The 17,319-nt window shown below is 41.7% G+C and overlaps 1 protein-coding gene across 1 annotated transcript; it reads left to right on the top strand.

Moving 5' to 3' along the window:
* The first annotated feature begins 6,214 nt into the window (after window positions 1-6,214).
* LOC110781391 (uncharacterized) lies at window positions 6,215-7,740 on the top strand. Its single transcript, XM_056834704.1, has 4 exons — window positions 6,215-6,469; window positions 6,561-6,621; window positions 6,804-7,229; window positions 7,314-7,740. Exons 3-4 carry the CDS (start codon window positions 6,826-6,828, stop codon window positions 7,555-7,557), a joined length of 648 nt encoding a protein of 215 aa, XP_056690682.1. The 5' UTR covers window positions 6,215-6,469; window positions 6,561-6,621; window positions 6,804-6,825; the 3' UTR covers window positions 7,558-7,740.
* The last annotated feature ends 9,579 nt before the right edge of the window (window positions 7,741-17,319 follow it).

Raw genomic sequence — 17,319 nt, 5'->3', positions numbered from 1 at the left:
ACGCCCACGCGGGCTGGCTTCCTTGCTGCGTTGCGAGCTTGCTGGCTCGTTGGGCCTTGCGCGCATGCGCGCTTGGCTCGACGGGCCGGCAGCTCCGATGTGGCTCGTATTCGCGACGAATGCCTTACGGCTATTATCTATCGTAACGTACATGAAGAATCACCGTTGTACGATACGATTATTCGTTTCGCCCAGCTTACGAATATTCGCGATACGATATACGATTCCGATGCAAGGTCGTATCGTATAATACGTTTTTCCAAACTAATTCCCGAAAAGCTATTAAATGAATTTCCGATTCGTTTAATCCGGTGATCTGTTACATGTCATTGGTGTGACCTTATATGTTCAGTCATGAGTAAGTTGTGAGCCTAATATAGATTTAGAACTCACTGGTCGAAAGCATTGCTCCAACTAGTTGTTCCGATCACTTGATCTTACTATTAATTGTTCGCAATTAATATGAACCTTGGTATTAGACTTAATGCACCTTGGGTGAAGGACATATTTCCTTCAACATCATCAAAAAAATATGTTATTCAACAACCTACCATCAGAAAGTTCCGTGGGTGTAGACACCTACTTTTGTCCCCATTCCCGAAAGGGAAGGTTCGATGATGAGAACATAAAATCTCCACTTGACAACGCATCTCCTATAAAATAACGAATCTCAATTCCCCTTTTCATTTCACCCGAAACCTGCTATTTATAGAAACCTGCTTTTTATGTAAACCTGCTAAAAATAGTAACTGCCGTAATGGGTAGTTGTTAAAAGTGGCAAGTCATAAAAGATAGAAACCTGTCAGAATTAGGTGTTGCACTCCAACATAAATCCTAAATGAGATAGAAATTGCGAGAGAATCCTATTCCTCATACGATTCGAAAATAAGAGTTACGTATTAATTAAAATCCTAACGAGCCTAGAGTTCGTAACGGGCCCAGATGCATTCCATCATAAAATTAATACGCACTAAAAGACTCGATTAAATTCTCATACACTCCGGATTCTAAGAATCCTAATCTGACAAAGAAACGGCCCAGACCCTATTTTCAACGCCTGGCTCTGGGCGCCGAAATCTTCGGCGCCCAGCCTTGGGCGCTGAAAATACCTGGGACGTGTTCTTTCCTAATTCCTCGTGGATTAGAGTTCTACAATTCTATCTTTCCATGAACTCTTTTCTATAAATAGGGCCCTAAGTTCGACGTGAAAGGAACAACAACACACAATTATTATTCTGAGTATTGACTCTAACCCCCTAAGCCTAAGCCTCACGCTGCAAAACAGATCATGCTAGGTCCCTTAAAATAATCTAAATCAGATAATCGCGTTCGACCTAGTACTATATGTTGCATATTGTTAAAATCAACTCAGAATAGTTTAATAGTTAACGCATGTCCCTTCAATTATTTATGCTGAGCTAGTAAGGATATCCTGCCTCTGGAGTTATCGAAGAGCGAGTACTCCTCTCGCTAGTTACAGTCCCCCGAACCCTCAATCTCTACCTTGCGGGTGTATGTTGAGAGATCCTCACACCAGGGATCACAAGGGAACCTACGGTCGTCGTGGTCAAACATAATTGCACCCCCTTTATGTCACGATAACCGGGTTTTGTCAGTTTTTCTCATTGTCGTTAAAAACTGAATGGCGACTCCTATATTACTAGTCAATTGGGTGTAAACTCACAGGAAATCCAATTACACTTGATTTGACAAAAAGAAACGTCACACCCACGAGGGACAAGGTCACGCATTAGCCTCGTGCTTTTTCGACCCCCTCACAGTGGCGACTCCACTGGGGATAGTGAAGGAAATACTCGTGCTCGTAGGTAATCAAAATAGCCGAAGGGTGAAACGACCCTACCCCGCGTTTATTTCCCCATCAAGTTGGGACGACCTGAAAATCAGCATATTAATGTGAACGGGCAGAACCGCATAACGAATCTTGGCTCCCTCGGGGAGTTAGGACTAAGGATACCCATCGCAAATCGGGGGGTGCATACGCTTCGAATGTTGTCCACTCGGCACTTTCGCTAGTAGTACACCCGTCCCAAACCCAATCGCTCGCCCATTAGGTCCCTCTCATTGGTGCATACCCCCTTGGCTTACATCGTGATTGGCCTCTTGGGCGAAATTCGTCTGTTGAAGGCACTACCTCGACCGGGGCATGTGTTGGATCTGCAATAGAAGCGGTACCAAGCCAGGCGCAAATACTACCCATAGAAGCCTATCATAAATTACGTGACTTATTATTATTGCCTCATAATGTAATGTTAGTTATGTGTAGCGAAATATATGATTGTGTGCGACAAACAATTCTAGAAAACCAACGACCTTAAAAGTTGCCTAAACATTCATAAACCAATTGGCCAAAGAGTTATACCAAGATACGTGTTCCGCAAGCCCGAACGATCGCCACAAAAATAAGCGACGCTCGAGATGGCCTGTAACGAATCCCACAAACGCTGCACAATGCGTAAGGACGTTATTAGGCAAGCACGCTAAATCAAAGTCGCATAAACGAAAAATAGACGTGAACAGAAAACGAGAACCAACCAGGGATGCATTTTCAACGCCCAGGCTGGGCGCCAAAATTTCTCACGCCCTACGCTGGGCGCTGAAGTTGCTGCCTAGACTTTTGGTCAGGCGCAGCAGCCTCGGTGCCCGCGCAAAAAATTATGTAGCAAAAAAATAAACCGTTCGTAAAAATTGCTGCAATGGCGTATGAAAAAGCACTCGATTCTTAAAGCGACTAAAAATATATAAATAAGTCTTCGAGTCGTTGTTAGGCCTCCTACGACGACAATACTCGGCACCAAAACCGAACATGCCAATAACTATGAATGTCACAATGGGCAAGTGTTCCGAAAATCCAAAGAATGACCAAAAGAAAGAACTAAAAGTGTACCAACAAAATAAAGAGCGAAGAAACCAATAGAGAGAGTCAAAGTCTAGACTAAGTAATGCTTGAAACTTTGGGGCCTAAACTTTAGCTTATCTTATGCATAGGACTGGTCCTGCCACTTGGTGCCGATCGGGAAATCAAAGGTTAGTACGTCTCGAAGATACATCGCCAACACCAGGTTTAGTGACTCCAAGCTCCGTCCGTCATCCCTCATTTCAAGGATCTCCGCTTCCCCAACCTCGATTCGCACCCTCAAACATGTCCATCGAAGAATTGCGAGACCAGATGGCCCAAATGACCCAACTCATGGGCCAACTGAAAATGGAAAACGAAGCCTTAGCGGCTGCACAAGCCAAAAATGACCTCGATAACGAGAAGAGGATTGAAAAAATGGTCCTACAGCAAACCATGGGGAGCAAGTACTTCTCCCTTGATCCTGAACCTTTTCCTGGCAAACTACCAGAAAAGTTTAGTTCATCTGACTTACCAAAGTTTAAAGCCACGGACAACCCCCGTGATCATCTATTGAGCTTTGTGAATGCTATGAACTTGAAAGGCGTAGATAAGTCCATGTATTTACCTGACTTCCCTTTGTCCTTGGAACCTGTGCCGCTCAAATGGTACTACCACCAGGACCCTAAGCTCTTCCCCACTTGGGAAGACTTTGTTAATGTCTTCATCAAGCAATACTCGTCAAACATGGATTTTCAAGTCACCATGCGCGAGCTGGAAGTTCTCTTCCAAAAGAAAAATGAAGGTTTCACAACCTACTTTGCTAGATGGAGGGACCAGGCGGCCCAGCTAATCAATAGGCCTCCCGAAACAGAATTGGTCCAAAAATTCATTGACAACCTGGACCCGGCTTACAGACAACACCTTAGGTACCTGGGACTTGACACTTTCAAAAGAGTTTATGATGTGGGAATAAAAATCGAGGATGACCTCGTAAAAACGATACAAAATAAACCCGCATACAAAAGCAACGCCTACAACAGGGGCAACACATCCCAAGCCCAAGAAGTCCATGCCGTAGAGGAGACTCCCGCCCGAAGAAACCCTGGAAGATGGGTCCGAGACCGAAAGTTTGCCCCACTCGGGTCGACTTTGGTACAAGCCTTTGAAATACTAACCAATCAAGGAAAGTTAAGGCCTATAGGCCCCACCCGTGACCCTCTTGTCAAGAACAAATATTGGGTCGAAGGTACTTACTGCAAATTCCATCAAGGAAATGGGCATGATACTGAAAACTGCTGGGGCCTAAAACATACGATCCAGGACATGATAGAGGATGAAGTGATACCGCTCCCTAACGTTGGCAAACCCAACAACAAAAAAAGCCCACTCGGCTCTTGTCACCTCTCTCTCGACCAACCAGAAAATGAGAACTTCAACCCTACGGTGTATATTACACCTCAAGGTGCACCACTCGTTGTGGTCCCTATGGATCGAATCGAGAGAGACACTAGTGCAAAAATGTTTAATTGCATCGCTGCATTTGCATCGCCAATCTAAACATGTGACGCAAATGACAAATTTTAGCATAAAATTTAGTCATTTGCGTCGCAGCTTTATTAAACAGCGAGGCAAATGACTCTAAAATGCTCCCAGAGTCATTTGCGTCGCAGATTAGTAAAACAACGACGCAATTTAATCAATCAAGTGCGTCGCGGTTTTATTAATCTGTGACGCAAATGACTCTGAGAACATCTTAGAGTCATTTGCCTCGTAGTTTAATAAAGCTGCGACGCACAGGTGTTTGTGAATTTAATTTTTTCTCAAATTCGCGCTCACCTTTTAATTGTTTTCTTCAATATTCTGACTTGCTCCAAATGACCTAAATCTATCGAAACCAGTTAAGCCCAAAACTTCCGTTCTCACCGGCTTCACCCTTCCGTTTACCAGCTACACCGCCGTCGTCTTCCCTCCTTCTGCGTCGTTCTCTCCTTCCCCTGCGCCGTTCAACTTGCTGTTCGTCCTCCTCTTCAACCTGCTGCTCGTTCTCTTCTTCCCCTGCGTCGTTCAACTCAAACTAATCAGTGTCGCTGCTCCGTTTTAACGCCGCCTTCCACGGCAGCCGCCCACGCCGCCGCCCACTCCTCCGCTCCTAGTCACTGTCTTCTCTCCTCTCCTAGGTATATTTAAAGATTGAATTTTAATTTTGATATTAAGATTGAATTTTTGTGGATATTGAATTTTAATTGTTCATTTTAATTTTAATTGTGCATTGTCTCTTGACTGTTAAGGTTTTGAGTTCGTTTGATTTTTGACGGAAAAATGCGCTGATAATTCTTAGAATTTCGTTGTTTAGAATTTTACTTTTTTGGCATTGGACTGCTATTCTGTAGGTTTTAGGCACGGAATTGCTATTATTTTGTGAGATTTGGATGTATTTGGGAGAAATGTGTTATGATTTTGATTGTTGTTTAAATTAATTTTCAGCTTTACCCTTATATCCTTGTAGTATTGGTCTTCTGACTTGTATTGGTCTGGTTTCCTAAAAAAATCAAAATGTTGAGAGTGAAGTGCAATTTCTCTTGCTGCAATATATTTTTTATATCATCAAATGTATGGATAATATTAATGCAATTTGCCAAATTCTGTTGCTCTCATTTTTGTACTCCATGTTTTAATTGGGAACTTGTGAAGAAACCCTTTCGTTGGCAACTTGGCATTATTTTCTTTATTTTTCTTTCAGGTAAAGAGCTTCACTATTATTTTCTGTTATGTTAAATACTAGATGTTGTTAAGGTCCCGTAAGGATTTTCATGTTGTTGCCACAGAAGCTGTTTGGTAATATGTGCTTGAATATTACGTATACTACCTCCGTAGATGCTGAAGATAACATACAAGAGTTGTTTGTGTTAGGTGTAGAAGCTATCCCGGATTGACAGAGGTTTCCTCTAGTTTTGTTGGCTTCTCCTTTTTGTGTTCTTGTTTTATTTATTTTCTTCAAATTTTGTGAAGACTTAACAAAAGATAGTTGTCGAACACTTGCATATCATTGCATTGAACATGATCGAACACTGTAATTTTCAATTGCTGTTGGTAATTAGATCACGAAACTAGTGATTTGGCAATTAGACATGTAACCAATGTATAAATTTCGTAGTTATGAAGTGGACTCGGAGCAGTTGTCTTGGCATATGCTCTTTTTGGTGATTAAAGTTTCTACACGACCTTTCTTTCTGTGGCAATTTGGAATTACTTATTAGTTACAATCGTTGTCAGAAACTCTATGGAGTTGGATGTTTTAATAGTGATTTATCGCTTTTTAAATTGGAGTTCACTCTTTGAATAATCTATAATATGTAGACAGGGCAGTGACGTGTCTGTGAAGGATCTTGACTACCTTTTGTCTCTACTTGAGGAAAAGAAGAGAAAGATGGCCGGAGCAAGAAGAAGCTAGGGTTTGAAGCCAGTAAACTCGCTAAGAATACAAGGAAATGGTTAAGATTGAAGCCAGTAAACTCGCTAAGAAGCATCCACGTGTCTTGCAGATGGAATGAGCTACTAGGACGGTGGTTGACTGGTACTTTCATTCCGGCAGAAATATTAAAAGTACAAGAGGTTGTGTCAATGAGATCAATCAGTATATTTCGCAACATAATCAGCTTTTGTTGGATCACATAATTGACCTTTGGAGCTCTCTGATGCCCAGTTTGTGTTCTGTGATGTTTACCAAGGCTTCATGCGTATCTTGTCCAACCCTAAACACTATGGTAAGCACTTTCATTACATTACATTGGTGGAACTGTTTTTAACCTATGATCTTGTAACAATGCTTGTTATAATGTTGTACAATACTTAGTGTTACTTATGCAGTTATATATGCATAATTATGTCTCTAAGGTGATTCTGTTGTGATGTTGGTAGTGATGGTATGTGAATTTTTGGGTGGTAGGCATCAAGGAAACAAGAGGAGCATGTTGTGGAATAGGGTGGCATGGAGCAGCATCGGGGTGCGACACCATGGAGATGGTTTGCAACCAAAGTACAGCTCATGTAATCCTTCTGAGGCCGTCAATTATCTGCTGGCCGACTCTGCCTGGTTCGGTCATACATTGGGTGACATCTTTCATCCCTTGAGCGTCCGAGCACTGGTGAACATAGCTTCAGCAGCAGCAGCAGCAGCAGGTGTTCTGGCAACAACAGTTATCGATTACAAGCTAGAAGCAGCAGCAGCAGTTCTGGCAGAAGTAGAAAGCAGCAATTCTGGCAGCAGCCAGTTGAAACAAGAACAAAACCAAGCCAGCCTAAAGAGTGTTTATTTTCACCAGTTGCTGGATTTTCTTGAAGTTCTCTACCTTAACTGTGACTATCACCGTTGGTAATGCATCCCATCTTTGTATTGAAAGTCATATCTTGATTTGTCATAGATTTGATTTCTAACATCTTCCATTTTTATATCCAGGATAGAGATCTTCTGTCATGATATCAGTGTGCATATTCCTCATCATATCTCTCCTAAAATTCTAAGTCACGCACAAAATCAAAATATCTACAACTATGGCGAAACCAAGAAACACAAGCAGATCCACAGTCACTTTAATCTGGTCTTCTCATCTGGCAAGCTTCACTTCATCCCTTTTTCTTATTTTGATTTTCGTAATTTGTGCACAATTGTCAAATTAGAATCTCGATTTAATATTGATTGATTGGGTACAATATTCTGATACATAATTTGTATTGTATTGAAAAATTTGCTTGAAAACATTCTTTAGGTTCTTTAGTTCAAAGTTTGGTTCGAAAACTTCATTTTTGCCTAAAAATGACCTAGAACGACCCAATTAGCCTTAAATGTGAAATAATAGATTGTAAAGAGCCTTAGAAAGTTATAACTATGCATATGAGACGTGTAATAAGTTTGAAAACATCCCTTAGGTTCTTTAGTTCAAAGTTGGGTTCGAAAACATCATTTTTGCCTAAAAATGACCTAGAACGACACAATTAGCCTTAAATGTGAAATAATAGATTGTAGAGAGCCTTAGAAAGTTATAACTATGCATATGAGACGTGTAATAAGTTTGAAAACATTCCTTAGGTTCTTTGGTTCAAAGCTGGGTTCGAAAACATCATTTTTGCCTAAAAATAACCTAGAACGACCCAATTAGCCTTAAATGTGAAATAATATATTGTAAAGAGCCTTAGAAAGTTATAACTATGCATATGAGACGTGTAATAAGTTTGAAAACATTCCTTAGGTTCTTTAGTTCAAAGTTGGGTTCGAAAACATCATTTTTGCCTAAAAATGACCTAGAACGACTCAATTAGCCTTAAATGTGGCTACTACGTATATAATTGCATTTACATGTGTAAACAAAGTATATAATTGCACTTACATGTAAAACATTCTTTGCATTTACATGTGTAAACAAAGTATATATAATTGCATATTTTATCGAATGTGTAGTGCTTTTCGGAGTTACAAGAGACTAGGTGGACAATCTAAGGGAACTAAATTAACATGGATTCCAGCACAGGTATAATTAGTTTATTATTTACCTAAGAAGCAAGTTTTTCAAAATTATAACATACAATGTGATAGAAATTTTACTTGTGTTATTTATTTTAATGCATTTAGTGTGCTCAACAACCGGGATCACTAGATTGTGGCTACTACGTCATGCGTTTTATGTACGACATAATAATGAATCATGGTAATAGTCAAGATCTTACTAAGGTATGTTCTCATAAACTACGTACTTTATATAATAAATTGAAGTACACAAAACTATTATATTGATCGATCGTTGATAAATTGAATTATTTACACTTTTTTAGGATTTTTCAAGAACATTGCCTTATTCACCAGAGGAGATTAATGAGGTGAAAGATTTTTGGGCAGATTACTTCATGAACAATGTCGAATTTTTAGCTTAATTTGTAATATGAACTTGATCTCTAGCTAGCTACGTACCTTTGTTGTAATAATTTTATGTTTGTTGTAACATGTTGGTTGATCTATGACGAATTTAATTGCCTTTTATTGGGAACGTTAATTACGTTGTAAACTTTTGTGACAGGTATTATTTATAAATGTATTCCCGGTATTGGGAATGAAGCGTCTAATTTCAAAGACGATCATGTCGGAATTTCCAACTAAAATATTAAAAAACGAATTTTTTATTTTAAAAAAATAAGTCATTTGCCACGCACGTTAGCTTAATGTGCGAGGCAAATGACTTAATTTTTTGGCGCTAAAATTGTCATTTGCGTCGCACATTAAGCAAATGTGCGTGGCAAAAGACTTTTTTTTTTGGCGCCTGAAAGTCATTTGCGTCGCACATTAAGCTAATGTGCGTGGCAAATGACTTTTTTTTTGGCGCCTAAAAGTCATTTGCGTCGCACATTTAGCTAATGTGCGTGGCAAATGACTTTTCAACATGGTGCTTGAAAAGTCATTTGCCACGCACATTTTCTTATTGTGCGACGCAAATAAGGGTCATTTACGTCGCACAAATGTGCGACGCAAATGACTTTTAGTCATTTGCGTCGAGAGCTTTTGCCACGCACGATGTGCGACGCAAATGTGCTTAAAAGTGCGATGCAAATTACCCTTTTTCCACTAGTGAGAAGTGTGCGGTGTGTGGGATAATGATGCTGAAGATATCTACCTGTCTCAAGTCTCGGGCCAGGACCTCTTTACTGAAACTTGGCCCGGGTATGCTCTCATTGACACCACCCCTCAGGAACCCGAAGTTGACAATCTCACCCGATCCGGAAGGATATATCAATCGGATATTCGCCCACCTCCTATGGACGATATCCCAGTCAGACAAACTCCTGAGAATGGACGGCACACCACCATCGCGAAAGTCATTGAAAATCCTCTCTTGAAGCAGCTAAAAATAACCAAGGCCGAGATCACCATCTGGGACCTCATGTGTACTTCAAAGGAACATCGCGAAAAGCTTATCCGCTCACTTGACCTCATCTCGGTACCTACAGATATCACACCTGACTCATTGGTTAGCCACGTGACGAGAGATGCTGGAGAAAAGGCCATAGTTTTCACTGACAAAGACTTGCCCAAGGAGGGAGGTGCTCATAATAAAGTCCTCTATCTAGTGGTCGGATGCAAAGGACAAAACATCCCCCTAGTGCTCGTAGATAACGGTTCAGCGGTTAACGTTTGCCCATTGCGAACCGCCCATTGCTTGGGGCTAGGAAACGATGACTTCCAAACCTCCACGCAAGGGGTACGAGCCTATGATAACTCTCGAAGGCCTGTGTTGGGAAAAATCAACCTTACCATACAAACCGGGCCTGTGGCACGCACCACAGAGTTTCAAATAATCGACATCAAGCCAACTTTAAACCTCCTCTTGGGGCGACCTTGGCTCCATGACTTGGGAGGTGTGGCTTCTACCTTGCACCAAATGGTTAAACTTAACCATAACGGGATAATACTGGAAATCCGCTCCCCTCCCCTCGACGTCAATTGTACTATGGTTGGAACGGCCGAAACTGCAGACGACCTTTATGGGTTTCAAATGGATGAAGCGATCCAGTTCGTCGAAGATTATGATCCAGCATTCCTAGACCCGCGCGCATCCTGAGTCGTCCCTAGAATGCTGTTAGCTCAAGGTTATTTCCCAGGAACCCCATTGGGCATAAGGAAGAAGGAATGCACATTCCATCCTTTACCCAACAAATCTATGAACCAACGGAGGAAGATATTGCTGACCGCCTGTCTAGGCTACGCCTCAACAAGGCCAAACAAACTACCCTCCTTCCCCCGTATCAAAGGACCCTTAACGGGATGTTCGTTCGGGAAGGAGAAGAACACCCATGCTGTGATTTCCTTAAACCCTTCGTTCAGGATGGCTTGCTAAAACCCGGATTTGAAATTTTCCATGACTGCCACACCTTGGATGAGGCACCCCACCTCACCAAGACCAAAACAGCTGAAATATTGGACAACCAGGCTCTATGGACATTGTTTAACGAATCGAGGCCTATGGAGGACGAGACTGTGATGACTACCCTAGCTTTACAAGATGAAGGTTTCGATCCAACCCGGTTAATCTCTCCTGCATCAACACTAGAAGAGATCGAGAACGGATGGGTGAAGACATATCAGTGGGTCAACGCAAAAGGAATAGAATTCAAGATGAGTACCGGTGAAGGACCAAAGTTTTACGAGACTAAACCCAAGGCTTGAGCCATATAGAGTACCATAGTAAAAAGCGCCTAGTAGTTCTTTAGATTGGTAGAAAAAACAAAGGCTTTAGATGGTCCCAAGACCCCTTAGAATATAGGTTAATTTTATTTCAGTGTGTCTTCCTTACTTTCCAAATTAATAAAGGCGTAATATTCCTCCTAAAAACTTTATTTCTAACACTAAATAAGCACCAAACGTACTTGCAAAGAGGCGGCCTACTCTAAGCCCAATAAAACAAGGCCCACTCGGTTTTGAATCGTGACATCGAAATTCTAGAGAACCACATTATCATATTACCAAAACATGAGGGTCTAACCCACGCAACCCAAAGAAATCAAAAGGAAATCAAATTCAAACAATACAAAGGTTGCTCAAGAAAAAACACATAAAAATAAACGCCGCCCCCCGCATGAACACGCACCTCAGCCCACTCAAAAGCCTATACAAAGATCTTCATATCCTCCACACACTAACCCCATTCTCAAAACTGTTTCAAGTCACGAATAGAAAAAATTAATCCGGACAAAAATGCGTCTCACGCTGACAGTCAAAAGAGCCTCCGAAATAGCCTCAAAATTGATTTAATACGAGTAAAAAAGCAAAAGCACAAAACAAAGAGAAAAGAAATAAGTGCAAGAACATGTGAAGCAAAGCGTCGAAAAACGACCGCCCATAAGTCATTTTCAGCGCCCAGGGCTGGCCGCCGAAATCTTTGACGCCCCAGCCTGGGCGTTGAAACTCTCTGCTTACCTAAACTTTTTTCCATAAAGTGTTCGTCAATTTATCCGCACATAACGGAAAAATAACGAACACTTGGGGGGTACAGCACGTAACTAGATATGCGTACCAAAAAGCGTACGAAAGAATAGCTGTACAAAAAACATGATTATCTAGATATGCGTACCAAAAAAATACGGCAAAAAAAACAGCAGACGAAAATAATGATACTTCACTCATTTGACCGATTAAATAATATGTTTCCACCTCAGGGCATATCTATTGAAATCCGGCATCCTATAATTTATTCTAGCTAGAACTATGCGTGACCTGATTCTGACAAGATACGTAGGCAATCCTTACCAAGGATTCGGTCCGATAAAAAAAACATATATAAATTGTGAAAAAAGTGTTAGACATATATAAAAAAAAGAGGGAGAAACAAAAAAATGAAAATAAAATAAAATACGCCTTTATTAAAAAATAATAAGAAGGAAAACAAAATTGCTAGGAATAAAAAACAAACACAACTGAAATAAATAAAGGGCACCTACACCCTAGCAAGAACTACACTACTCTAGTTCTTCTGGATCATCAAATAAAGTCTTGTAGAGGGCAATGTTCGCAGGGTCCACCCCCACAGGTCTCTGCACTGCTCCTATATCAATCTCCATAAGAACCGGCTCCTGGATACTAACTTCCAAAGATACCGAGGCTTCAGAAACATTCCCAGTTTGAACAGTTACAGCCTGCTCATCCTCAAGGGCACAGACAATGGTGGGAGAAGGATTATCCACATCAACTAGATTGGTCACTGTTTCTACAGGCGGCTGAACCTTCCTAACCCATACATTGTTCCGGCGACGATCTCCGCGAGAGCTTGCATTTCTTTTAGCAATGGCAGACCCCTTCATGTTAGGCATCTTCTAAGGCCTAGAACTGGAACGGGGAAGAACTTCCTTTCGCTTTCGATCAGGACGAACTTTCACTGTCTTAATACCATGGGTGCGAGGATTGGCAGAATCACGGCCCTCATATCTAACCCGAATACGAGGTATCAAAAGCTCAGCCGGCTCCCCATTTCGAGCCTCGGTTCTCACAGCTTTATCATCGGAGCTCATCCACAACTTATAGTTTTCAGAAAGACCCACAAAGCCATTTGTAGTTACGGCCCAACGCGGGAGACCATCATAATACTTAGCCCATGCTTGAACCCGTGCTAGTGAAAAGGCCGCTACTTTAGGTGGTACCGTATCAGAAAAGGGGATGGTCTGCCTTAAGCCGTATTGACGCATGACTCGGTAAGGAAAGATATAAATGGGTCGGGATAGCCCCAACAAGGAAACATAAACCGATACATCAGAACCCCCCGTCATAGTAGTCAAACCCCACCACGGTACCACCCACTTAATAGAACAGATACCATGAGTAAAAAAGGAGGTCCACTCGGCCTCGTCCTGGCCTCAGTGCAAACACTTCCGGTTACCCAAGGCTATAGGGCGATAGTGTTTAGGATCGGCAGGAATTTCTAAGAGCCTAAGTCGTTCCATGAGCCAAATCTGCAAAAAACGGGTACGATCAGATCAAAAAAATAATAAATAAACAAATGAAGCATGGGGCGCCGTTTCAACGCCCAGGACCAGGCGCCGATAATTCTAACGCCCAGCCCTGGGCGCTGAAACTCAGCTCCAGGCAGGACGAGTAAAAAAGAATGCAAAAAAAAACATGCGCAAGGAAAAGATCGATTACCTGCAGCAATAGGGGGCTCCCCTTAAAATATTCAGATTTGGTATCCTTCTTCAGTTCATCCGCACTCAGCAAAGTCTCGGCAACAACCAATGGTATGATAGAATAGCAGCTTTCCATCTGGCTAATCAAGGGGATCAACCTTATGTCACCGAACTCACCATTGTTATTCGACAGCAAATAATGATTCAACAAGCAAAATACAAGGGCTCGAATGTTTAATTTTTGTTCGGTCATATTGTTACTAGGTCTAAAATGATGTTTTCCAAGCTTTGCCAAATTAACCTCATCACCTACAACAATCTCAGCAAGCATGTTAGCATCTAGTCCTAGGAAAGCCCCTATGGTTGTTTTACCCTCTTCAATGGTGCCAAGAGTGGTAGGAGTAGCATTAGTAGGATAACCAAGGATCGCGGCAAATTCTTCTGGCAAAGGGCATATTTCGTTGCCCTGAAAGACAAAAACATGATGATCGGAATCCCAAAAGCCTAGGGATGCATGCAGGAAGTCATAATCAATATTAATTTATTGTAAGCCTAAAAGTGCCTCTAAATGGTATTCTTTCAACAAAGCCTTTTCTGTAGGAGTAAGGGCTCGTAGCCAACGCCTAACAGCCCGTTGGAGTGAGAAAGGAGGAATCGACATAACGAAAGCAAGGAGTAATTAAAAACGCAGCAATTACAAGAGAGAAGGAAATTGAGAGTGATGGAAAATAGGGACGACGTATCTAGCCCCTATATATAGCTGAAGACATCAAGTGACATCCTCATCCCATTCGGAAACGCGTAAAGAAATCCGAAAACCAAAAATCGCCAGGAGAGGACTTCCAGCGCCCACGCCTGGGCGCTGAAATAATTAACGCCCTCCCTTGGGCGCTGAAAATGCAGCCCAAGGCCCAGATTTCACAAAAACGCGGAACAGGAAAGGACTTAAAACCGTGTCGCTAGACGCGATGCCCTATTGCAATTAAGATCAAGCCCAAAAGCACTTTTAGCACCCAAATATCAAAAAACTTGGTCAAAACTTAGACTCGTCTCAAGGAATATATGTGTACACTATTCAAAACAAATATGAGAAAAATAAATATCAAGGTCATTCTTCGAAACACCAAAAAATATTGTTAAGTTGTTGGTTTCTCAAAATAAAAAATGTTTGTTTGTCAAAAGATTAATCCGGGCCAAGCTAAACCGAATATTATTGAAAAATAAACTTTGTCGCCCGGAAACTGAAGTCGCACTCCACGCCTTCGTCAAAATAGCATACCACTATGAAGGTCACTCGCACATACGAGCATGACCCCAGACATGATTAAAAGACGTTATAAGCTACGTACTTCTCTTGGCAAAAAATGACCGACGAGCCCAATCGCTTGGGGGCTCGCGAAAAAATATATACTCTAACAAAGAGTGTGCAAGGTTAAAATCATGTTCCCGGACTACGCTATACACAGTCCCGTGTTTGGATAATCTCAAAGAAAAAAAAAACATCGTTAACAGAAATATACACAGTGTGGGCCCACTTATAGGACACACTTAATCAGGAAATATTGCGACCCACCAACAGGTTGTAAACACAAAAGCCCTTCTACATAGGCAAAATGAAAAGAAAGTAAGAAATTCAAAATGGGCTCGCCCACCTTCAACGGGCGGGGTCTGCGTCACTAGCCGCGCAGGTCCTCAGTTTTCGAAAAATAAAGTCTTCAAATTTAAAATAGGCTCGCCATCTTCAGCCGGCGGGGTCTACCTCACAAACCGCGTAGGTCCTTATTTTCAAAAAGCACAAACAAATTTCAAAACAGATTCGTCCACTTCTATCGGACGGGGTGTCCACCCTTAGCGGACAGGTTCGCCATCTTCAGCCGGCGGGGTCTACGTCACAAACCGCGTAGGTCCTTATTTTCAAAAACATCAAAACAGATTCGTCCACTTCTATCGTCCACCCTCAGCGGATAGGCTCGCCATCTTCAGCTGGCGGGGTCTGCGTCACTAACCGCGCAGGTCCTTAGTCGCTGCATCGATAACTTTTTTCTGGTTTTCCCTTTTTCCAAAAATTAAAGGATTGGTTTTCCGTTTTTCCAAAAAAGAACGATGTGCTGGATTTTCCTTCGTTTTACGTCCCATAAAAACAAGGGGGTTTTCTCGTTTAGCTAACCCTGAAAAATGAGAATCGTTAAAAACATTTTTACCTCGTGATTGGGCTTGGCCAGGCCCAATTACACTTTATAGCTTTAATTTCGAAAACATTTGTAGCTACTCCCAATGACAAAGTGAGGGAGTTTCTACGCCTCTTTAGATACTTCCAATGACAAAGTGAGGGAGTTTCTATACTATCCGTTGACAAATCCCAATGACACGTGAGGGATATGTTGACACTTCAAGTGATGACCCTTAAGTCAAATGTTATCACTCGGGGGCTCGTGAGACCCTCGCAAAAGCAGGTCACCATGACTTGTGTAGCGCACTCCGTCTAATACTTTGACCATCGTCTTACTCCAAGACTCAGTCAAAGTGGGGGCTAACTGTAGACACCTACTTTAGTCCCCATTCCCGAAAGGGAAGGTTCGACGATGAGAACATAAAATCTCCACTTGACAACGCATCTCCTATAAAATAACGAATCTCAATTCCCCTTTTCATTTCACCCGAAACCTGCTATTTATAGAAACCTGCTATTTATGGAAACCTGCTAAAAATAGTAACTGCCGTAATGGGTAGTTGTTAAAAGTGGCAAGTCATAAAAGATAGAAACCTGTCAGAATTAGGTGTTGCACTCCAACATAAATCCTAAATGAGATAGAAATTGCGAAAGAATCCTATTCCTAATACGATTCGAAAAACCTGATACGTATTAATTAAAATCCTAACGAGCCTAGAGTTCGTAACGGGCCCAGATGCATTCCATCATATAATTAATACGCACTAAAAGACTCGATTAAAGTCTCATACACTCCGGATTCTAAGAATCCTAATCTGACAAAGAAACGGCCCAGACCCTATTTTCAACGCCTGGCTCTGGGCGCCGAAATCTTCGCCGCCCAGCCCTGGGCGCTGAAAATACCTGGGAAGTGTTCTTTCCTAATTCCTCGTGGATTAGAGTTCTACAATTCTATCTTTCCACGAACTCTTTTCTATAAATAGGGCCCTAAGTTCGACGTGAAAGGAACAAGAACACACAATTATTATTCTGAGTATTGACTCTAAACCCCTAAGCCTAAGCCTCACGCTGCAAAACTGATCACGCGTTCTGTCGCAATCGATCCCAACATCGAACAGAACGTATCCTGTCCTATAATTTGAAATTCGTTAAATAAAAGGAGAAATAGCAAAGTCAAAGTGGTTAGTTTTCTGAGAACCGTGACGCACCTCTCAAGGGTACGTCGTAATGTGTCCCTTTTCCATGGTTTAATTGCTTTCCTCGCCCTTTTATGAACTGTTAAACTAACTAAAACTGATTGTTCTATCACGCCTAATAAAAATAATATGTTGGGAAATTGGATTATCATGCTAGGTCCCTTAAAATAATCTAAATCAGATAATCGCGTTCGACCTAGTACTATATATTGCATATTGTTAAAATCAACTCAGATTAGTTTAATAGTTAATGCATGTCCCTTAAATTATTTATGTTGAGCTAGTAAGGATATCCTGCCTCTGGAGTTATCGAAGAGCGAGTACTCCTCTCGGTAGTTACAGTCCCCCGAACCCTCAATCTCTACCTTGCGGGTGTATGTTGAGAGATCCCCACACCAGGGATCACAAGGGAACCTACGGCCGTCGTGGTCAAACATAAT

The sequence above is a fragment of the Spinacia oleracea genome, chromosome 1 (genome assembly GCF_020520425.1).
Source record: "Spinacia oleracea cultivar Varoflay chromosome 1, BTI_SOV_V1, whole genome shotgun sequence".
NCBI classification, from domain to species: Eukaryota; Viridiplantae; Streptophyta; class Magnoliopsida; order Caryophyllales; family Amaranthaceae; genus Spinacia; species Spinacia oleracea.
This window is presented reverse-complemented; position numbering and strand designations above follow the sequence as displayed.

Excerpts from the sequence above, each read along its gene's own strand:
- LOC110781391 (XM_056834704.1), top strand. The coding sequence starts at position 6,826 with ATGTTGTGGAATAGGGTGGCATGGAGCAGCATCGGGGTGCGACACCAT. Across the intron at positions 7,230-7,313 it reads AACTGTGACTATCACCGTTG|GATAGAGATCTTCTGTCATG; the intron begins GTAATGCATCCC and ends TTTTATATCCAG.